Consider the following 24,478-nt stretch of genomic DNA (forward strand, 5'->3'; position numbering starts at 1 on the left):
TATATTAATTGCTTTCATGTTATTTAAGAGAACTGTACTCTATACATCACTGATCGGCTAGTAAGCCATTTCTGGGATCGATTAGTAGCGTCTCTATTCTCCACTAGGGGGCTTTCGCGCGTTCTCCTCACTGCAATAAACGACTGCACGAGAGACGCAAGTCGTAATCACTCTCGTGATTCTTTTCCCTGTTTTAAGGTAGAAGCGATTAAAAGTTGATACATTTTCAATTTGTATTGTGTTAAGGTATTTAAGAGGTAACCCTTCATTGTTTTGTAAGCTTTAGAAGCATTATATTACAGTTTTGTGCACATAGACGTGGCAGTTTTGAGCCTGAGTTTTATACTGTGTAATGGCCATTAAGATAAGGCAAGGCAAGTTTATTTATATAGCACAATTCAACAACAAGGTGATTCAAAGTGCTTTACAGAGACATTAAAAAACAAATAAAAAGCATGATTTAAAATTGATTAAAAAAAACAGTAGATAAAATCAAAACAGATAAAATCAGAACAGTAGATAAAATCAGTAGTTAAAATGTAAGTTTTGAAATTTAAGCTTAAAGTGTGGATTTGGTGCTTTATTCAAATGCAGCTGAGAACAGGTGAGTCTTCAACCTGGATTTAAATAAACTGAGTGTTTCAGCTGAAATGAGGCTTTCTGGGAGTTTGTTCCAGATATAAGGAGCATAAAAGCTGAATGCAGCTTCTCCGTGTCTGGTTCTGACTCTGGGAACTGATAAAAGACCGGATCCAGATGACCTGAGGGATCTGGAAGGTTCATACTGGGTCAGGAGGTCACTGATGTATTTTGGTCCTAAACCATTCAGAGCTTTAGAGACCAGCATCAGAACTTTAAAGTCTATCCTCTGACGGACAGGCAGCCAGTGTAAGGACCTCAGAGCTGGACTGATGTGGTCCACTTTTTTGGTCTTAGTGAGGACTCGAGCAGCAGAGTTCTGAATGAGCTGTAGTTGTCTGACTGATTTTTTTAGGTAGACCTGTAAAGATGCTGTTACAGTAATCAAGCCTGCTAAAGATGAATGCATGGACTAGTTTTTCCAGGTCCCGTTGAGACATCAGATCCTTGAAATATTCTTGAGGTGATAGTAAGCTGATTTTGTTATTGTCCTAATGTGTTTTTGGTTTAGGTCTGCATCCATCACTACACCCAAATTTCTCGCCTGGTTAACGTCAGGAGCTAAAAACACCACTACTGTCAGCCATTTTGTTGGAAAACCTGTTCAGGTATATGTATAGTAAGCACTTTATTATTTTGGTTTATTATTTAGCTTTTCCTTCCACCATGTGACATTAAGCAGTACAAAATGTGAAACATTTCTGTTCATTTTCACTGCAATAAACGACTGCATGAGAGACGCAGTCATAATCACTCTCATGATTCTTTTCCCCTTGTTTTCAGGTGTGTAACATTTGGAGGCACCACTGGGATAGCTGCTTAGATGTCTGGTGTCCACAATCTGCACATCGTAGTCCAAGCCAGCCAAATCCCCCCATACAACCCAGGCAAACTGCAGTGAGGAAGGTGTTGCTATTGAGGCGAACTGGTAGCTGTGTTTTAGCGCATGTTTCCTGAGGCCAGCCAGAGATCATCAGGGGCTGCAAAAACGACTCAGCTCAGCGTCACCACACCACATTTTTTGAGTGGGGGAGAGTGTGACAGGTTGAAGGATTACTGAATATAAAAGGGTTCAGTTAGTACTAATTTATATCAGTTGATATAAGGACAAAAATAATGTAAATATGGTAAGAAAATGGTTAAGAGGTTATTATTTTTCATGTTATATTAATGGATTTCATGTTATTTAAGAGAACTGCAATCTATACATCACTGGTCGGCTAGTAAGCCTTTTCTGGGATCGATTAGTAGCGTCTCTATTCTCCGCTAGGGAGTAGGGATGGGTATTGATAAGATTTTCACGATTCCATTTTCGATTCTTTTTAATGATTCGATTCTTTATCGATTGTTTTTTTTTTAAGAAGGAGAACACTAAGGTCGATTAGCTTAGAACTTTGTTTTATATCTTCTCTTTGAACAAGATAGAAATTTAGGAGTAACATGGCCTTACAAACCCAACAGAGAGATCTTAAGAGATCCAGCCTATGGCTCTTCAATGGGGTGTCACAGGATCCCCAGGAAAAAAAATTGTAAATGTAAAATAATAAAATAAATATTCTTTTGTAGCAATAACAAAGTATAACATAAATTGTTCTGTGGCAATTACACAAGAATATCCAGTAATGTCCCTGCCTACAATTAAACACATTCACTTAGCGAAAATCGGGGGCATCTGCTGTGGCAAATGGGTGCAAGCCTTCTACCACAAACTGAATCACTGCTCGGTGACATTCGTCTATCCTGGCCTGAAAGGAGACGCTACCGGTAGACTGCAGCGAGAACTGCCAGCATCTGAGCCAGACTCTGTCTCTCTCATCACGGTCACCTAAATGCACAGTAATGGCAGGTTTTGTAATAAGGCAGATCGCGCTAACATAATATGCACTGTTAGCTGATTATTTACCTGCCGCATTAACGGGAGAGGACGTGCAAATGTTACCGCTGCTGCTGGGCTGAGATTCACGAGTCAGGAGCGAATTAAAAACACGACATTCATTTAAGGTTATCGCGTGTTTTGTGAGCAAATGCTTTTGCATATTCGTAGTGTTTCCTCCCTTAAATGAAATATCTACTTTGCAAGTTGCCCTGTTGTCATCCGTTCTCATAAAGTATAATCAAACTTTTGAGCGTTTGAGCCGCTGGCGCCGTGTTTCCTGCCAGGTAAATGACGCTCCGCAACGTGGTGACGTCATTCGGGGCGACTGGAATCGATAAGGGAATCGTTTGCAAAAATGGCAAACAATTCCAAGGAATTGAAACAGTGGGAACCGGTTCTCAACAAGAACCGGTTTTCGATACCCATCCCTACTAGGGAGCTTTTGCGAGTTCTCCTCACTGCAATAAACGACTGCATGAGAGACGCAAGTCATAATCACTCTCGTGATTCTTTCCCCCCTGTTTTCAGTGTAACATTTGCACCTCTTTTTGTCTTTTCCAGTTGTGGAGATAATGTTGTTGATGGGTTGGGATGACGATGGTGAGATAATGGTGAGCCGTAATTGGTCAGCAGCTTTACCTCTAAGTGGGTTTTTATCAGCTTACTGAAGGTTTAAAGTCTTGGTGGATCTGGATCAGATAGTAGAGTGAAACCTTGGACTGTGTGTCTCTTTGTGTGTGTCTGGTTTAGCTTCATGACTTTAAAGAGTGTCAATAAAATGTAATTTATGTGAATGCTTGAGTGTGGGGTTTTTTGTCAGTCAGCTGATTATCTGAGTGTGTGTGTGTTGGGGCATTATGTCTTGTTAGCTGCTCTCTCTCTCCCTTTCTCTCTTTGAGCAGCCAAACTGAGCCTGTGCTTTTTTTTTCTTCTTTTTCTCTCTCTACAGCAGCTGCGATTGGTTGCTGGGGAGTCTGTCTCCAGAAATTGCTCTAATCCTCTCTGATAAAACAGAGCCTGCATCCAATCCCCTGCTCCAATCCCTCCCCACTCATCTCTCTCTCTCTCTCTCTCTCTCTCTCTCTGTGACGCTCTCTTCCACGAGGAAGAGGAGTTTTTAATCCAAGTGGATTACACCACAAATTGGGCGACAGGGAAGGCAAGTGGCTGCAGTGTCTACTGCAGACAACCAGCTTTATGTTTTCTTTAATATCTGCAAGGTGGTGAAATGAACCCACTCACTGTTCCTGGTTCCATAAGGAGTAACCTGGAGGAACTTGCTACAGTAGTCTTTCCTGTGGACAGTAGGATGGATTTTTAACTCTTTGTCTGGGTGTGCAATGACTTTGAGTTTCTCTGGATCTTTTAGAAGTTGCTCTGATGAAGATGAGAGGCTGAAGCAAACAGAGAAGATGCTGGCAGCAGGACCAGTTTATTCAGACGTGATGGAAAGAGTTCAGGGTCAAAAGTCTGTAACTATAAATGTCACCGTTTCCTGTCTTTAGCCAACATGAGGAAACCGTTTCCTACAAACTCTTTATCATCTTCTTGAACATTCAGAGCTTCTCCCAGTTTGAGAATCTTCCTTTAAAGTCTCTTTAAAGGAGCTCCATGTCCGGACTTCAGGGATACAGGATGGACAGCATTAATGTTTTGGGAATGAGGACCCTCTTGAGGCTAATGGGAATTTTTTGCCTTTTGATCACAGCTGAGGCTCAGATGAAGATCCCACCTGAGACGTAAGTGCACAATGTTTACGTCTCATAACCTCTGCAGAGGGTTAAAAATGTTTTTTTAAAGGCCTGCATTATTGTAAGACTGTAGATATCGTTAGAAACCTATGGATGGGAAAGTTGAATGTCATTCGCAGTTATGGTAACATGACTGACATGTTAATATGAACGCATATAGAATATAGTAAGCGTGTAGCTTGTAGAAAATAGTCCTGAATGGGCTTATTCCAGCTTCTGATAGTCAACTCCCAGAGTGCACTGCGCTTTTATGGAGGTCCCGAGAGAATAACTGTGTTTCAGCAGGCTGTTTTCCCTCAGGACTCCCTGAAATTTGCTCTCCACTGTCTTTGATTTTTGCAGGTGTGACAGTTAAAAGTGATGTAACACTTCTAAAAACTCAGATTTAGGAAACCCAAAAGCTTATTTTAACTCAGCTGTTCAACATGGGTCACACGAACTGGAGTACAGCATCCAGTTTGGCCAAAAAAACAGTTACTTTGCTATTAGGTTCTAAGCTGTTTAGGTTTTTTGTGTGGTTTATAAAGTTTTTCTTTTGTTAAAATAAGAAATACATTGCATTGCACATTTTTGACTACATGTCCCTGCTCTCCTCTGTGTGTGGGACCTGTGGGAGGCAACTGGAAAAATGAGCAAGGAGCGGAAATAACCTTCTTTGGAAAATGCCTGGTCTCACTCTTGGAGAGAGGTTGAGGAGCTCATAATAGAACTACTTTGGAAGAAGTGATTGGAGAAGGTTCAGACATCTGACTAGGATGCTAATTGGGTGGGTCCTAGGTGAGAAGTTTCAGACATATCCAGGGCAGAACCAGGACTCTGCCTTTCAACTGACTTTTCAGCAGCTTGAAAAGGTTTGGGAATTTCTGCATTGATTGTTGATCCTGCAACCCAGGTGAGCAGGACAATATGGATGAATCGAGGGTTTCCAGTACATTTTTCATCATACGAATAATCTCCACTATGGTAGACTTCTATCCCCTGATTTTTTTTCTGATTTTGACTTTCTGGTTTAAATTATTGTTAATATGTGCAGAGGAGGTCAGGAGAGAACTGCAAGACTGATTGTCTACATCTGTAAAACATGCTGGAGGCTTTGTTTGGTTTGGGGCCGCGTTTCAGTCAGTGGTGTCTGAGATCTTTCCAGAATTTATGGAGAACACAGATTTTGATCGACCAACACAATCTGGAAAGTGTCTGATTGACAGTGGCTTCATTTTTTTATTATGACAATTATTCCAAACACTGCCAGCGCAATAAAAACACCTGGATAGAAAAACACACTTTAAGCCATGGATTGGCCTCCGCAGGGTCTGGACCTCAAGAGAGCCTGAAAATAGGCAGCCAACATCCAAAGAGCTTTGAACACCCTTCAGAGAACAATTCCTGAAGACTACTTAAGGAAATATATAAGAAAGCTGCCTAAGAGAGTTCAGGCTGTTGAAGAATAAAGCTGGTCGTACCAAATATTGATTTTCAAGCTCATTAAAATTGTAGCAACTTTGCTTGTCTCTTATGTACTGTTTGTGACATGCAAAGCTCTTGCAGTGTGTTTATCTACCCAACATGTTTGTGGTTTTGTGTTGTCTGTTTTGCTGCCGTTGAAGCTCATTATCATGAATCTGTGAGGCAGTTAGAGAGCAGCAGCTCCCTGCAGCTGCAGTCCTGCACGGCTACAGCTTCCTCACACGCTCCCTCTGCATCACCATCTGTGGGCCAGCATGGCTCGCTGGCCACGGTCACCTTTCCAAGCCTGACCCACATTCTCCACCAAACCGCCATAGGCCTGGACAAACAGGGCCACGTCACCTGGCTACAAATGCACCTAAACCCATGCAAATCCACCTCAGCCGCTGTGACATGCAGAGCTAAAGAGGCAGGACTTTGTACCAGTGACACTCAGTGAGCAGTAACTGAGGTAACGCGATACTGTCAGACTTTCAAGCAGGCCGTCACAGATGGCAGCATCAACAAAATGAAATAAGAAGCTGCAGAGTTCACTTTCACTGGCAGTTCTGATGTAGAAGATCAGGCATGTATTTCACACACAATAATAATATTTTATTTTATTTTGCATGTAAAGTATCGATCTATTGAATGTTTTGTTTTTCATCCAGATAGTTGTAGTTGTCACCTTTTACCAGCCTGCTGCTGCTTGGTTGCTTGCTCATACACCCATGCATGGATCAAAGTAGGAAGATGCTGTGCTGATGTAGTGACCAGTTCTGCCTCATTACTGGTCACATTACCACTTGACCAAAAGTGCTTCACTAGATTAAACTGATTGTTTTTTTGCCCCTTTTGTAAAGTTTGTGTTTCATATGTGGGAGCGGCTCGTTTGTTGATGTTGGTGATTAATGGTGTCTGTTGGCTGATATGAGCTAGTATTGCTAACTGTGATTCTATAAGATGGCAGATGAGGTTCACAGAGGCAGGAGCGAGTATAAAAGTCTTGTGCCTTGAACCCAACCTGCACACAGTCTACAGGCTGTTAGAAGCAGCCAAGAAACTAGAGGAAAGTCTTATTCTTTTAGTTGTGTTATAAACACTTAATATAAAGCAATAAAACAAGTATTTAATGCAAGTGCTGCATAGTGTACAGTTAACTGTAGCTTGTCTCCAGGCTTAATCATAAAGCTGTCTTATCGGCTGTATTAGACAGTACATTAACCCGATTTTTTTGCCATACATCACCACGATGAGTTAGATAAGCAGTTAAAAAAAAACTTTGACATCGCTCCAGGTCGCTGTCTGGACTGCTGACCTTTGACCTGGTTGTGAAATGAAATGATGGCTGTGTATTTTCTGTCAGTCAGTCTGCTGGGCAGATCACCCTCGGCACAGGGGATTAGCTGAATAGACTTCAGAGGTGATCTTGATGGAGGATTTATTTTGGGAGCATTTTTAGATTGAATTGGAGACGGATGGGAGACCGTTGCTTTCATATATGCTGCAGCATTTTAGGACTGTTAAACCTAACAGTGAATATAAAGTGATCAGCTGGTACTGTTAGAACTCTAAATGTGAGAAAATAAATTGCTCTATAGGGCTCTGCCCCCTCAGACTTATACTGGAAGCTGTTTTCACAGGTGGACTGCAGCCCAGAACATTTCTACACGTTACCCAACATCGACGCAGGCAAGAACAAGTAACTGTCCAGTAACTGCACAGCGGTATGGCGTGGACAGACCTGAACCGAAGAGCGTGCTTCTAGTTCTTTTTTGGACCGACCTGGTTTTGCCAACATTGCCTGGAGTTCATGACCCATACAATCAGACTTTCAGTAGCAGGAATACCAACCCAGTATCTCAGTTGCTTCCATTCATACCTCTGAACACATGAAATACACTTTAACATTCTTATTTAGAGTTTAAAGGCTCCCATGCCTGGCAGTACTTATTTTAATGTATTTTTACATTTTTATTTATTTATTTTTTTGGAAAAGGCTAGTAAGTAAAATTATGATGTTTTAAACAATGTGTCAGAAAAACAAGGAAACTCGGGGCAGATGAGTTTACAGGGATGTAATGAGCACTACCCATTCTTTGTTATTGACATCTCCCAGATGTTTGACATGTGACATTTTAAGTTTATAGGCAGTGTAGGTGATTCATTTATTATTTATTTTTTCAGACCTGGCACAATTTGTATCGAAAATGAAAACATTTTTATGTTATAACAGGTAGAAAAATGTCAGAGTAATCATTGCTACCTGTTCAGTGCGAAGCTCTGGGAGGAGTGTTGAATAAATGAAGTTTATCCATCCATCCGCTTCCGCTTATCCTTTTCAGGGTCGCGGGGGGCGCTGGAGCCTATCCCAGCTGTCATAGGGCGAGAGGCAGGGTACACCCTGGACAGGTTGCCAGTCCGTCGCAGGGCCAACACACAGGGACAGACAACCATTCGCACTCACATTCATACCTAGTGGCAATTTGGATTAATCAATTAACCTATCCCCTCAAGCTGCATGTCTTTGGACGGTGGGAGGAAGCCGGAGTACCCGGAGGGAACCCACGCAAACACGGGGAGAACATGCAAACTCCACACAGAAAGACCCCGGCCTGATGGTGGAATTGAACTCAGGACCTTCTTGCTGTGCGGCAACAGTGCTAACCACCGTGCCACCGTGCTGCCTTAGATGAAGTTTATAGTTTCGATCAATGATATCAGTCAAATGATTTGGAACACAAGGGTGCTGACAAAAACACAGAAGGTGGAGATAGAGGGGGCAGAGATGAAATGGTAAGATTTTTCTTGGGAGTCACTTGGATGGACAGGCTTAGAAATGAGTATATCTGCGGGACAGCTCAGGTTAGAGACAAAGTTGAAGAGTTGGGGCTGAGATGGTTTGGATATGTGCAGAGGAGGGATAGTGGATACGATGGAAAAAGGATCATGTAGATAAAGCTGCCAGGCAGGAGGAAAAGGGAAAGACCTCAGAAGATTCAAGCATGTGTTGAAGGAGGACAGAATGAGCGACTGAAGTGTTTCAAAGGCAGCAAATAAAGGATTAAATACAGCAACTAAAGTAAAACGTAAATCTGCAGAGAGCTGAAGGACAGAGAGATTCATCAAGGATTGCTGCTTTAAGTTAAACAGTTTGGAAAACTAAAGGCAGACGCTTATCAAGGCATGAACACCAAAGGCATAGTGGACTCTAATGCACAACCAGAAAGAGGCTGAACTGATCAAACTCAAGACCTTTATTGTTTACAAGAAGCACTGATTTTAAAACACAGAATAACTTCCATGGGGGAATTTCTCTAGGATAGAGGACACTGGCAAAAGCGGAATTCCTGAGTTTCCGGAGATGCAGTTAGACGAAGGTTCACTGGGAGAGAGGAGAGCAGTATTAGATCCAGAAGGCTGGGTTCGGGAGAAGTAAGGACTGAAGGTGCAGGCTTACACGTGAGGGTTGTTGGTAAGGTCCAGGAGGGTGCCAAACACCCAGGGAAGGTCACAAGGAAGGGTTTGAATACCACACTGAAAAAAAGACAATTGGGCAAAGACTGGATGTGTGAGCTGGTTCTTAAATACTTGGAGACAGGAAAATAAGCAACAGGTGTGCCACCATCTCCTGCTGGTGTGCAGGAGATGGTGGCAACTCCACCCAAAGGTAGAGCTCCACCTGCCCAACCCAGCCAAGGCCTGAGAAAGAAAACAGGAGCGAGACAGAAACACAAGCAAACCAGTGCCTACCATGACTCCAGCTCAGTCTTCCAGCAGTGTTCATCATCTCTCTGAGATCAGATTGAATTATTTGGGTTGTTCTGCTGACTATTACATTTTAAAATACGTAACTATAAGATGTTATCCAGCCAGCCTACTGATAACATGTTCTGGGGTCAAATTTCTATTCTATTCATGGTGGTCAAAATCTGCCATTTTTGATGTGTAAAAGAGTAAAGAGAAAATGGAGAGAAGAGTTCCTTACACGGGTAAACATGATTCAAACAAAATTATTGTTATTTTTAAAATTTTATACTGTCAAGAGTTCCGGGATTAAAGAAAAAACAGATAAAAATCTAAGAAAAAAGGGCAAAGCATCGAGCACTTAAATCACATGATCACTGATGGCATCGGGAGTTTTAACAAACTACAGTTTTGGCAGCTCTTTGCCGCTGAGAGTTGCTCATATATACACTGAACAAAAATATAAACGCAACACTTTTGTTTTTGCTCCCATTCCCCATGGGATGGACGTAGAGACCTAAAATTCATTCCAGATACACAATATAACCATCCCTCCCAAACAGTGGTCACAAATCAGTCCAAATGTGTGGTAGTGGCCACATCTGCTATATTGAGATAATCCATCCCACCTCACAGGTGTGCCACATCAGGATGCTGATCTGACATCATGAGTAGTGCACAGGTGTACCTCAGACTGCCCACAACAAAAGGCCACCCTGGAATGTGCAGTTTTGTCTCACAGCAAAATGCCACAGATGCCACAAGCAATGAGGGAGCGTGCAATTGGCATGCTGACAGCAGGAATGTCAACCAGATCTGTCGCCCGTGCATTGAATGTTCATTTCTCAACCATAAGCCGTCTCCACAGGCGTTTCAGAGAATATGGCAGCACATCCAACCGGCCTCACAACCGCAGACCTCGTGTAACCACACCAGCCCAGGACCTCCACATCCAGCAGGTTCACCTCCAAGATCGTCTGAGACCAGCCACCCAGACAGCTGCTGGAACAATTGGTTTGCACAACCAAACAATTTCTGCACAAACTGTCAGAAACCGTCTCAGGGACGCTCAACTGCATGCCCGTCGTCCTCATCGGGGTCTTGACCTGACTCCAGCTCGTCGCCGTAACAGACTTGTGTGGGCAAATGCTTACATTCGATGGCGTCTGGCACGTTGGAGAGGTGTGCACTTCACGGATGAATCATGGTTCACATTGTTCAGGGCAGATGGCAGCTGAGAATGTCCCAGTTCTTGCATGGCCAGCATACTCACCGGATATGTCACCCATTGAGCATGTTCGGGATGTGCTTGACCGGCGTATACGACAGCGTGTACCAGTTCCCACGAATATCCAAGAACCTCGCACAGCCATTGAAGTGGAGTGGACCAACATTCCACACGCCACAATTGACAATCTGATAGACTCCATGCGACGATGTGTTGCACTGCATGAGGCAAATGGTGGTCACACCAGATACTGACCGGTTCTGGGTCCCCAGACCCCCAATAGCGCAAAAAACTGCACATTCCAGGGTGGCCTTTTGTTGTGGGCAGTCTGAGGTACACCTGTGCACTACTCATGATGTCAGATCAGCATCCTGATGTGGCACACCTGTGAGGTGGGATGGATTATCTCAATATAGCAGATGTGGCCACTACCACACATTTGGACTGATTTGTGACCACTGTTTGGGAGGGATGGTTATATTGTGTATCTGGAATGAATTTTAGGTCTCTACGTCCATCCCATGGGGAATGGGAGCAAAAACAAAAGTGTTGCGTTTATATTTTTGTTCAGTGTAATAAGACGTGTGCATGATGGTACATAGCATTTCATAGTTTAAATGATTCATCAAAGGAATCTAGCACCCAGAATTTAAATGAACAGTAATTAGTTACATCTGTAGCAGAGCAGTGTGTCTTACATGGGTTATTGTCAAACCTGTTACAAGCCCACAGTGTATTTACTGTGTGTGTGTGTGTCTGCACTGAACTTAGAGGATTAATGTCCAGAACAGATGGAGCGTTACCCTCCTTTTCAACACATGCTGGGTAAACTCTCTCTCTCCTCTGTCTGTCTGTGTGAAGTGCTGTGACTGAGGCACTTCACACTGTCCTCATTATGTGTAATTATTCATCACCTGGACCTGGAATATTCTGATGATGTTTTCCCTCAGAATGGTTAAAGTGAACGTTGTTCTCCTCATCTCCAGATTGATGTTTTTGCTTTCCAATTCCAGGGGTAACTTTGAATAATTCATAGTTCAAAATGGGCCTTCAGGTCATCCTGTGTCTGAAACAAACTGTGTAGGCAGTGTTTCTGGATCATGTGCATCTATGACATGATGGAGCTTTAACCAGCCTGTGTGCATGGCCTTAGTTCACAATCAGTGATCATCAGCTTTGAGACATGGCTGAAATGCAGAAACCATGACAAAGCTTTCACTGGTTTTCACAGATGGTTATAGTACTTCACTCTTCTACATCTCTCCTGACCTCCTCTGTACATATTTTATTATATTATATTTCTATATCATATGATAGAAACATTATAGTGTCTGTTGTGTTAATTGTCCGTTTTGCTGTTGCGACACAAACCAAAACTTTAACTTGCAGCTTTGTTGCATTGCTGTGGGTCTGTGCTGAGTGGACCCCTGCAGCTCTCTGCTGTGACCCAGATGAGGAGCAGATTATCTAAATCTCTTTCATCACTGTCATATTTAAGGGCCTTTTTCTGCTGTAATGCACCGCTGCTGAGCCAAGCGTTGTCATGGAAACACACGGTCAAGCTTACGCTAAACACCTGACAGCGCAAGAACGTAACAACAGAACTTTTCATCCTGAGGTAAAGTGGTGGTATAGCATAAACAAAGGGTCCCTGCCTTTCTGCTACATAGACCATTGATGAGAAGTGCTCCAAGCTCAGTATGAGTCCAGTTTGTCTGAGTGCACCAATGATTTTTAGCATGCAGTGGCTAACAGCAAATTTTAAACATGGGCTTCTTTCATGACCGTTTCGCTGCGATGCTTTCCTCAACTAATATTTTAATGTTTAATCAAAGAAGTTAGAGGACAGCGTGTATGTAACAGATGGAGATCAAAAGGTCCAGCACACTGCGTTATTCAAACCCAGCTGGCATCGATAGCAGCTCAGACAGGTGCTACAAATCAGGCCAGCCAACCCAGGTGGTCAAACGCGATCCACAAGAATCAGGAAACCAAGCAGGATGAATCATATTATAAAGGAATAAAAACTGATAAACCTCATATATTCAAATCGGTAAGTACACAGAGTGAAACTTAACACAAAATAATATGTGGCATGACACTATATACACACTGCTCCGACAAATTGAGAGAACACTGGAAAAAAAAATCATGCTGCATATCGATACAGATATGGACTGCATGATGTGTTGGGAATAAAAGGATGTCACATTGTTTCAGTAGTTTCTACGGCCTGCATGCTTGTATGCATGCCTGACCTGGGCCGTGCTCGTAATGAGATGATGGATGGTGTCCTAGAGGATCTTCTCCCTAATTTTAATGCAGCCACACGTCTCAAAAAGTTGGAATAGGGCCATGTTTCCCACTGTGTAGTATCCACTCTACTTTTAACTCTACTTCTGGGAGAGGACAGTTTTCCCATTCTTGTCTGATAGAGGATCCTAGCTCTCAGCAGCCCTGGCTTGTCTTTGTTCTATTTTTGCTTTCTTGGTGCTCCAAATGTTCTCACACACTGCAGGCAGGAAAGTTCAGCAACCAAACTCTTCTACTATGAAGCCATGCTGTTCGAGTAGATGAAGTATGCGGTATAAGATTATCTTTCTGAAATATACAAGGCACCTCTGACAAAGACATCATCTGTAAAAAAGTGTATATTTCTGTCAGCATTGATTTCACCTTTCCAGATTTTCGAGCTGCCAGTTCCAGACACTGACGCACCTCCGTACCATCAGAGAGGCGGACTGAGCTGAATACGATAATGAGCCGGCTGGTCCGTGTCCTTGTTGCCTGCAGTGTTCTTGTTTTCAGCTAATGTTTGGCTTAATTGTTCTAAAATTCACGCTTTCCCTTGATAAACAGTTTGATTACATTCTCACATTGTATGAAAGTTTCAGAGTCCAACAACGTTGGTGAAACTTTCTTTGAAGTGGATGTAACAGTGGCTAATAGCAAAAACAGCAGAACTTGATGAGCTTCTCGGAGTCATTGGCTTGTATTAAACTCGTTTCACAATGTTTTACAGTCCAAATAGACATGGACACATTGACAGCTGAGGTAAACAACAGCCTAAGAGCCAACACTCTACAGCCAGAGCTGTTTGTCTTACAGCAGCCATCTTAGTTAGGATAATACATGAAGTTCATTTAACTGCAATCTACTGATATCTAGTGGTGAGATTTTCTTTTCTTTTCTTTTCTTTTCTTTTTGCTTGTTTGTTTTATTTTGTTTTGTTTCCTTATCTTTTGTTTGCGTCTCTTCTTGTGGTTTTCTAACAGTCTGTAATGTGAGTCCTTGATATTGTCTGTTGTCTTTCTGTCTTGCAGGGTGCAGCAGTGGGCGTTGAGATTCTCTGCAGAACTTCAAGAGTGTGCAACCAAATACTCTGGATCTCTGCTGCTGCAGAAGGTAAATGAAGCCAGAACTGGTAAAAGCAAATTTCAAATTCAAAAGTCGTCCTAAAAAAATGTTCTAGGATTTGTCATTTCGACAAGCCTCAGACTTTTACCAAACATTTGCACAAGGCTGCAAGAAAGCATAAATACTGACTGAGCAATGGTTTGGCCAACGTGTCCAAAACTGAGAGGTTCTATTTCAGCCTTTCATACTTCTGGAGCGTTCACTCTCTGTAGGTTCTACAAAGAAGTCTCATAAACCATTGAGGTTTGTATTTGTCTTTTCTGGTGTTGTATTCATTTGGGTTGAATTTTCTTTTAATAATTAAAACATGGCCAAAGTCTACTTTAGATGTGAGTTTCTTACCCTCAAACTGGTCCTGAGGCTTCTGACTGTTTGAACTGGAAACAAAGAGCAATTGGAAGAGTTCGGATGTGCATTCGTGTATGTTGGTGAGTGTGCCTATCATTGTGTGTGTGTGTGAGTCTGTGTGCACACTTATGCTTGTTTGCCAGGACAAACACACCCAGGGATCATGATAATGCCCAGATTGAGGACTGAGCCCTCTTTACCAGCGTCAGGATTTGCGGCCTGTTCTGATTTTAGACATTCATCCATTTATCTGTCAGATTTAGAGCCGTCAGAGGCAGTCAGCAGTTTGTATGCTTTTAAACACACATCCACCTCCTGCAGAATACACAACATGCGTGTATAGGAACCAAAATAACCCCCAGATAACATTGTTTTCTGCCTTGCGGGTTTCATGTTGTTTTCATGTACGTTTTCTCTGGCCATGAATGAGAGATAAAATACAGCAATTGTTGGAGGATTGCTATATGAGCAAATCTATGAATGTATCAGTGCTAAAATGAATGTTAAATGATGTTAAAAGGCTGACCCTCAAGATCATCTTGTATAATAACCACCCCATAAACTCTATGGGATTACTTTATGTGCCTCCTTATCCTTCTCACCTCAGTGACATCTGGAAGATAACACAAAGAAATAAAAATAATTAAACAAAGATTCAAACCACATTTATCCACCATAAATTAAAAAAACAATGAAATGCCAATTTCAGCAATAGTAGTGCTAAGCACATTAATAATGGTGAGTTGTGTTTGTGTGTTGTTCACACTTAAAGTCTGGTTCGCTTGCAGAGACGAGCAGGGTAGAGCTACTTGAAAGGATTCAGGCCACGACTGGGACCAAAAAATGATTGAAACATCCCCAACTGGCTGATCAAGAAACCTTTTTTTCAGGGAGTTTAAGCCCACATTACATCATCAGCATCACTCTGTGCATTTCAGCAGTGTGGGGGAAGACAGGAAGCCAGAATATCCTGAAATAAATCCAGTTTTGGAAACTAGCATTTAAAACTAAGAGCACATGCAGCTCAGTGCCCTAGCACAGATTTATTAGGAGAAAAATGATGCTACGGGTAATTACGGTACTTACAAGGATGTTTTTGGTAGTGTTTGCATCCATGTGTCATCATTCTGTAAACATCATAGCTTAAAAAGGTTTAGAATGATCTTGTGATAAAACTGTAGGGGTGTAGAGTGGGGTCATGTTAGCAGTCCATTAAAATCTGGCTTACATCCATCGAGGTTTTCGAAGTCAACTTAATGATTTATTGGTCACAATTTAACAAAACCAATTTACGAAACACTGCAATAAATGTCATACATGTAATAATCCACATAAATGATAGAAAATAATTGCACTTAAAATGATGTCAAGTATATTTACTTTGTTTTTAAGAAGGCACATTTTAATAAAGCCTGCACTTTGCACTTGTTTTTACTGCACTACAAACTTCTTAAAGTACATTTGGTTTGCACTCTCTGAATGCTTCTACTTTTCAACATTGTTTTAATTCTTGCGTTGGATCCCTGTTTTGTAAAGCTCGGTGCTAGGACCAGTTCTGTTAACAGTATACGTTAGGGGTGGGCAACTCCAGGCCTCGAGGGCCGGTGTCCTGCAGGTTTTAGATCTCACCCTGGGTCAGCACACCTGAATCAAATGATTAATTCAATACCAGGCCTCTGGAGAACTTCAAGACATGTTGAGGATAGGGATGGGTATTGATAAGATTTTAATGATTCCGATTCCATTTTCGATTCTGTTTAACGATTCGATTCTTTATCGATTCTTATTTTTAAAAAAGGAGAACACTAAGGTCGATTAGCTTAGAACTTTGTTTTTTACCTTCTCTTTGAACAAGATAGAAATTTAGGAGTAACATGGCCTTACAAACCCAACAGTGAGATCTTAAGAGATCCAGCCTACGGCTCTTCAATGGGGTGTCACAGGATCCCCAGGAAAAAAAATGTAAATGTAAAATAATAAAATAAATATTCTCCTGTAGCAATAACAAAGTATAACATAAATTATTCTGTAGCAATTACACAAGAATATCCAGTAATGTCCCTGCCTACAATTAAACACATTCACTTACCAAAGTGAAATCGGGGGCATCTGCTGTGGCAAATGGATTCAAGCCTTTGACCACAAACTGAATCACTGCTCGGTGACATTCGTCTATCCTGGCCTGAAAGGAGACGCTACCGGTAGACTGCAGTGAGAACTGCCAGCATCTGAGCCAGACTCTGTCTCTCTCATCACGGTCACTAAATGCACAGTAATGGCAGGTTTTGCAATAAGGCAGATCGCGCTAACATAATATGCACTGTTAGCTGATTATTTACCTGCCGCATTAACGGGAGAGGACGTGCAAACGTTACCGCTGCTGCTGGGTTGAGATTCACGAGTCCGGAGCGGAATTAAAAACACGACATTCATTTAAGGTTATCGTGCGTTTTGTGAGCAAATGCTTTTGCATATTCGTAGTGTTTCCTCCCTTAAATGAAACATCTACTTTGCAAGTATTGCAAGTTGCCCTGTTGTCATCCGTTCTCGTAAAGTATAACCAAGCTTTTGAGCATTTGAGCTGCTGGCGCCGTGTTTCCTGCCAGGTAAATGACGCTCCGCAACGTGGTGACGTCATTCGGGGCGACTGGACTCGATAAGGGAATCGTTTGCAAAAATGGCAAACAATTCCAAGGAATTGAAACAGTGGGAACCGGTTTTCAACAAGAACCGGGTTTCGATACCCATCCCTAGTTGAGGATGTCATTTAGCTGTTTGAATCAGCTGTGTTGGATCAAGGACACAGCTAAAACTCGCAGGACACCGGCCCTCGAGGCCTGGAGTTGCCCACCCATGTTATACATGGTTTCCCTTGGCAGTATCTTCAGAAGGCATAGCATACATGTGGCAGTATAATGTCCTCGTAAGTGGATATCAGGCCCTTGTAGAGCAAAATTTAGTATTTTGGTCTAGACAACCCAAAATGGGATGTCCGCATATGTGGACATCAGGTCCTAGGAGGTTAAAGACCTCATAGTACCGTATCACACCAAAGGAAAGTACTGTTGCTGCACAGCAAGAAGGTCCTGAGTTCAATCCCACCATCAGGCCAGGGTCTTTTTGTGTGGAGTTTGTATGTTCTCCCCGTGTACTCTGGCATAATGGTGCGAATGGTTGAATGGTTGTCTGTCTCTGTGTGTTAGCTCTGCGACAGACTGGCGACCTGTCCAGGGTGTCCTCTGGATAAGCGGAAGTGAATGGATGGATGGATATCATTAATCTCTGGCTCTCTTCCACAGCATGTCTTTTGTCTTGTCTTCCTCCCCTCACCTCTAACTGGTCGTGGCAGATGGCTGCCCCTCCCTAGCCTGGTTCTGCTGCACATTTCTTCCTGTTAAAAGGGGTTTTTTTCTTCCCACTGTTGCAGAGTGCTTGTTCATAGGAGGTCATATGATTGTTGGGGTTTTCTCTGTATTATTGTAGGGTCTTTACCTCACAATATAAAGTGCTTTGAGATGATTGTTGTTGAGATTTGGTGCTATAGAAATAAAATTAAATTGAATTGACCTCTCAGTGATGGGTCACTCTGCAGCAACCCATCATAATCAAAGGTACACTAGGTTACATTTCCACTGAGGCCCCTTCCTCTAAGATGCAAAACAACCACTGAGAAATCCTTTTTGTGACTCCATAGAGCTCTGTGCTCATTATACTGTACAGCAAGTGTGCAGGACTGAGATAAAATATTTTCACAGAGGTTGGACTCAATGTTTGGCTCTGCTTGTGTATTTGCTTCAGTTTGGGCAGCTTGAACTAATTGGAATTATGGAGTGACTTAATGAAGAGATTCAGAGTGTAAATACCCAGACTGGGCTGACCCTCCGCACACTCAGCTGGTTTATCCACCTCGAGCTTCTTGATCCAAAGAAAGTGACCCAATAACCTCAGATATCCCCTCAGTATAAGAATACACGCAAGCACACACACATACAGAGTTGATTTACTCTGAATTATCTCATAAAAAAGGCAGCTGCATTTTATTTATACTGTAAACACAGGATAAGACATCAGACCTTGTTGGGAATATCCTGAAATGTCGTAATAACTGATGACACGCTGCAAGTTTGTCTTTCTAGAGTTAATGTTTATTTAATGTACAGATTCAATGCTTTTCTTTGTTGTTACCAGAACGGTATGGATATTTTGGTGGCTGCAGCTCAGGAGTTAGAGCCTTGGCTGCTCCAAGGTGCTCTCTAATGCATTCATCTAAGCGCGGATGAGTTTAAATGTTAGATAGAAAAGCAGTTAGATGTTGAAGAAAGTGCTTGTAGGAATGTGAGTGCGTGGGTGAATGGGGGATGATGTGTAAAGTGCATTGAAATAAATATTAAATATGTTATATGTGTTGTTATTGTATATTTAAAAAAAACTTCTGCTGTTCTTGACTCTGTCTTTGTTTTTGTCTCAGAAATTGAAGGATGTGGAGCCAATCATTAAGATCGTAGAGGTGGATGGACAAGACCTGGTGAAGGACTACTCTGATGAAATCGAACGAATGTTGGGAAGTAAGATGAAGTCGGTGATGGTGAGGATCATTAAAAGGAGGTTTTTCAGGACTATTCCTGGGAGACCGAACTAATTTGAACCCATGATTTTTAAAATAATGTGATTCCTGCTTTTGCATCTTCATTACAAGATTGTGTTTTTTAGTACATGCTGTTATAATTTGTGTCATTAGTTTGCTGCCTAACAAAATACAGCAGAATGATCCGTTAGACAGTTTTCTTTGTGGCATGAACAATATCACTGTGATCACTTTGTATAAAGTGTGCAGCTGGAGCAGTTGAAGTAGAAGTAGTTGGGTCTGACTGGTCTTATGGAAAAATGTGTGATGGTCCTAAATGTATTTCAACTGGAAGAATGTTTCATGGCTGTGCATCAAGCTGGAAGCTCAGAAAACCGAGCTTTAAAAAAGCCTCTGTTATTTATGCATTCAAATCATGTTCTGTTTCTAACTGTCATGATAGGCTGTGTGGCAGGCAGGAAGGAAAAAGGACCCAAAATGCAGGACTCTCAAAGACGGGACTGGAACTGAAAACACAACTTTAATGCTGGAAAAATCTCCTTATAAATAACTCCCACAAAAACAAAACAAAACTCAGAACAGAGGAATGGCACCACTGGAACACTACAAACACACAGCATGTAGACCGTATGACGCAACAAAGACCAAAGGCCAACACAGGGCTTAAATACGCAGTGGCGTAATCAGAGAATGGAAAACAGGAGGGAGACACAGCTGGGAGAAATTAGGGCTAACTGAATACGCTGACATAGGACTGGAACTATCAAAATAAAACAGGAAACAATTTACAAAGACGCAGACTTGACAGAGACAGACAGACTTGACAGAAAATATAATACAAAATCAAACCAGCACAACTCAAGAATCAGAACATAAATCATAATCTAGAAAAACACCAAAATATAACAAACAGAAAAAGCTGCGTCAAAATGACCCAGAACTGTGACACTAGCCTTGATAAAAATCATTTTGGTGCTTAAATGTTGCCTTTGTTGAATTCTTTTGTGTTGAACTCTGCGCTACAGTAACTAATTCACTTTTTCCCAACGCAGCTAAATCCAGCTGTGCATATTCCTTTAAAGCCATTCATATCTGAATTTTTCTTAAAGGAAGTGCCACAACTCATATTGTTGTGGCTCTAAGGAGTCCTGATAATATTGATAATAAAAACGAAAAGAATCTGCTCACCAAAGTCCTTTTCTTTCTATACTCTTTTGAGACTGTATAATAATAATAATAATAATGATAATAATAATAATAATAATAATAATAATAATAATAATAATTTCTTAGCTCATTGTAGCTAATGAACCTTTAAAATGTAGATTTTGCACATTTCATAATTTTTCGCTGGTTTGCTTTTCTGTGCATGTGCAGTGCAGTCTTTTAGTCTCCGTTTTATTTCTCTCCTCTTTTTCTTGTGCCAGAGGTTAGCAGAATCTGCAGAAGACTCAGATTTGTACCATGAATTCAATGCAACATTAAAGGTCAGTGCAACTCTTTGGTTTTGATGATAACTGATTCACTGGCTAGTTTGGAATCACCCAGGACGTATTCTGTATTCTGCATGTTTAAATTAATGCTGATGGACGATAAAACCTCCAAGTCTGTCATGTGTCAGTGTTTGGTGCATTTGTACTTTCCTTGTCTTTAGCTGAATGCTATCATTAGCTGACTGTGCGTGGATCAGAGTTGACAGCAGGCTGTGAGGCCGGAGCAGATTGGAGGTTTAAACCTCAGCTGACTCCTGAAATTAGATTAGGTCAAACTTCACTGATCCTATAGGAAACTGGGTCGCAAAGAAACGCACAATAAGCATCAGGGAAGTTAAGTATTTCTGGATTCTTCCATCTGTGGGTTTGTATTTCTGATATTCTGCCGTAAACTTATGTGAATGAAACAAATGTAATTTGTTCTGTACACATTTTCATATTGTGAAGCCAGAGATGTTTAACCCTTTAAAGCCGGTCGGAGTGGGCACGCTCCTTTTGCGTAACTATTTTTAAATCCCAGTAGCACTGCAACCATGTAAGCTAGCGCAATAATTTTTTTTTGCATATGAAGCCGGATGAGTTGTACTTACATCTTATGCCATCAGCTTGTCCTAGGTCACGGTTTCCTTCCACATAAAGCTTTGCAAAAACTGCATAAAAAGCACTTGCAGCAACAAAAGCATAATATTCCAGAAACACGCTTTGCTGATCCGATCAGCTGTTTGTAACACTTCCTACGTCCATCAGCGCGAACTATCGCATGTCCGCCATGACCTGCCCGAAACCGGAAGTGACGTCATTTTGCGGAAATGTAGTTTTTACCATCAGGGCCTTATGAGCCTATACTGGTGGGGTTTTTTTTTAATAATTTGCATTATAATATTTATTTTTGTTTTTCCTGCAGTATATAAAAATTGGTGTATTTCAAAAATAAAACTATGAAGACACTTAAAATAAATTTCCTGTGGTGGGAAACTATTTTGTGCAACTTTTTTGTATTTGCAGTTTTGAGGGTTAAGCCTCTTAAATTTCTCTAACTAGAAATGTATGTTAAAAAAACAAAAACGATTTTCAATTTTTTTTGTAGTTTATTGCACTTTTTTGCAATTTATGTAATTAGTATGCACTTAATGCATACATATTATTAAAATTTGGACTGTAATGGTTGTATTGCTGTATAGCAACTTGAAATGCTCCCAAAAATGTCACTACAGCAGGTAAAAATATAATATAAGCTCTGGCGGACTTGGTTCTATGGTAGGTCTTAAAGGGTTAAACAGTATATTCAAACACAAGCACCTAATGATAGAGTTTGTGATGTTGTACATGGTAGAAGTCCTAAGTCAATTCAGCTTCATTTAAGCAACACTAAATAAAAGTTATACCAGAGCACCTTATATCATAAGGTCCAAATAATAACCCAACAATACCATTACCATCACTTGGTGACAGAAGAGGGGAAAAACTCATTTTTGACAGGAAGGGATGCAGGAAGGTCCTGTACAAGGAGAGAGAGGACAGAAAGAAAAACCACAAGATAAAAGCTTATTGATATACAGTATTGGTGAGAGAGTACACAAGAGGCACTCATGCATTATGGGACGTTTAGGACCTTAATGAGCCCGTAGCGGCAGAGGCGCCCTGATCCAGTCAAACCTTATTAAAAAGGAAATGTGAGATGCAACGTGTTTTTATAGCTACTGTCAACATCAAAAACTTTTTCTCAGCCTTTGTTGCCAAAAACCTGACAGTTTTCAAGCTCTGCATGCTTATGGTGGCCCTGAGGGGTCAAAAACACAAAAACACATTAGACCAGATTCTAACTCCTCAATAATCTGAATGAACTGAAAATCAGGATTTCTGTGTGAAAAACAAAACAAACTGAATTTCCTGTTGCTGCCTCTCCCAGTTTGATTACTACAATTCGATGATGATCAACACTGCGGATGAGGATGGGAACTATGTGGATCTGGGTGGAGAATTTCCCCTCGAGGAGAATGAACATTTTAATAAACTGCCTGTCAACACTCAGATGAGCAACATCCAGGTTCCCACCAATGTGTACAACAAAGGTCAGAGGTGCTTCATGGCTGACTCCCTCAACGTAGGTCATGGCTCTTTAAAAGGAAGCTCTAAATCAGCATGTTTTTCCTCTGTGTGCAGATCCTAACATCCTCAATGCCATCTACAACACAGAGGCTTTAAACGACGTCTTCATCGGTAACTTCCAGAAGGATCCTACACTCACCTGGCAGTACTTTGGCAGCTCCACGGGTTTCTTCAGGATCTACCCTGGTGAGTTCAGCCATAAAGTGTCCTGCTCGTTTCCAGCTCCATGATTTTATTTTTGGCTCTAATAGAGTAGCTTTGCATTATTTCACAATTCAAAATAATCCTTATGGTATCATTTACTCTTTTTCATGCATCTGTTGCCACTGATGGTGCCTCTGTTCTGTTCTGGGCTCTTGCTGTGGAAATACCAGTCTTTGTTTGACCCTTATGGTCCTGACTGAAATAAAACAAGTGAAATTAGGCAGTTTGACATCATTTTGGAATGATCATATAATACAATTCCATACAATCCACACAAACTTCCCTGTTTGTCTTTCAATATTTCTTATATCCTTGTATCCATGTACGTTTTTTCTTATTGATATCACAGGTGTCACTCTGTGAACTGACTCCTTGTCTTTTGGTCAGGTATTAAATGGACTCCAGACTCCAACGGTGTTGTAGCCTTCGACTGCAGGAACAGAAACTGGTGAGTTTGTTCTACCAATCATTTGTCTTTGCCTTCTGAGGTACAGCTCATTTGAATTTTTTTGTATTTATGGTAAATGGTAAAGTTCAGTGGTGATAATCATGTGGGGGACACATTACTCCAGAACCCGAGAACCTCAAAAGCTTAATGGGCTCAGGTTTTCCTGGTTTTTATCTCTGAGAGGCTTTGAAGTGACAGAGTCACACTACTCACTGGGGCTCTGCTATTTTTGGAACAGTAAAATAATCATTTCTGAGGTTATGTGCTTAAGCATAACAAGGGCTATATTTCACCTTGGCTGTTTGGTTTGATGACCCACTGAAGCCTGCTTGATTAGGGTTGTGTCTCACTCGAATGATATTAAATACTTAAATGTCCTGCAGGCAAACACTGAGGCAGCTGGGTTGCTAAGTTTAGCATGTTAATTTTAAAGGTGTCAACTCACCAGCAGCAGAGAAAGAGAAACACAGAATCCACTAATGAGGGAGGCTGGAAGCACCTCAGTCAAAGTGTGAATTTAATCTTTTTACAGATGCAAGAAGAAGAAGACTTCATTATATTTCACTGCCTTCAGCTCCCCACACAAATAAAGCTGCTTCAGTTAAAGACATAAATGCTTCTGCCTGAACGTAAACCAGCCAAACATGGTGCTTACTCTTCCAGTGGGAGATAGAAAAGCTTCCAAATTTCTGAACACTTGTAGAATCATCATCTTTAAGAGTAAAACCTCATTATCAGGGATGTACCAACTGTGCTACTGTGTATAGACTTATCTATATAACAGCAGGAATTAGTACAATGCAAAAATGGAATAAATCCCTCCATGAGGCTGAATTTGAGTCAGTCTAAGTGGCCACTCCGCTGGCTTTGCATTGGTTGAGCAGAGGCCAGCCAGACACTGATCCTCTGGAAAAGACGATAAGCTGCTCCTTAGCCGGGTCACGGCAGCCCACATGGCACCATATGTGACTGCTCATGCATTTCTAAATAATACCAGAGAACTGCATATGTCCCTGAATGCCTCATCGCTCCACATTACTGCAGCTGAGCTGCCATACATCTGCAGGGACTTACATTGAGAGAGACTGTGAAACATGCAGATTGAGTTTGTGATGATAGATGATACGTTTTTATCTGCAGGGGCAATTCCTGGATTTTCTAAAAGCAGCTCATAAAGAACCTGTTGAGAA

General features: G+C 41.5%; 1 protein-coding gene and 1 long non-coding RNA gene across 2 annotated transcripts in view; both read left to right on the forward strand.

The window, feature by feature from the left end:
• Positions 1–314: 314 nt before the first annotated feature.
• On the forward strand, positions 315–2,085 carry LOC309711580. Its single transcript, XR_014278017.1, has 3 exons — positions 315–369; positions 1,151–1,247; positions 1,423–2,085. It is a non-coding gene; the product is annotated as an uncharacterized lncRNA (long non-coding RNA).
• A 1,549-nt stretch (positions 2,086–3,634) lies between these two features.
• Positions 3,635–24,478, forward strand: part of LOC309711573 (voltage-dependent calcium channel subunit alpha-2/delta-4-like) — an 82,624-nt gene continuing 61,780 nt past the window's right edge. The window contains exons 1-7 of the mRNA XM_082541988.1: positions 3,635–4,254; positions 14,008–14,089; positions 18,918–19,034; positions 20,462–20,521; positions 22,437–22,599; positions 22,691–22,822; positions 23,228–23,288. Of these exons, the coding sequence (XP_082398114.1) occupies positions 4,127–4,254; positions 14,008–14,089; positions 18,918–19,034; positions 20,462–20,521; positions 22,437–22,599; positions 22,691–22,822; positions 23,228–23,288 (743 nt within the window). The 5' untranslated portion in view covers positions 3,635–4,126. The remainder of the gene's footprint in view (positions 4,255–14,007; positions 14,090–18,917; positions 19,035–20,461; positions 20,522–22,436; positions 22,600–22,690; positions 22,823–23,227; positions 23,289–24,478) is intronic.

This window comes from Aulonocara stuartgranti (genome assembly GCF_965226115.1).
Source record: "Aulonocara stuartgranti genome assembly, chromosome: 7".
NCBI classification, from domain to species: domain Eukaryota; kingdom Metazoa; phylum Chordata; class Actinopteri; order Cichliformes; family Cichlidae; genus Aulonocara; species Aulonocara stuartgranti.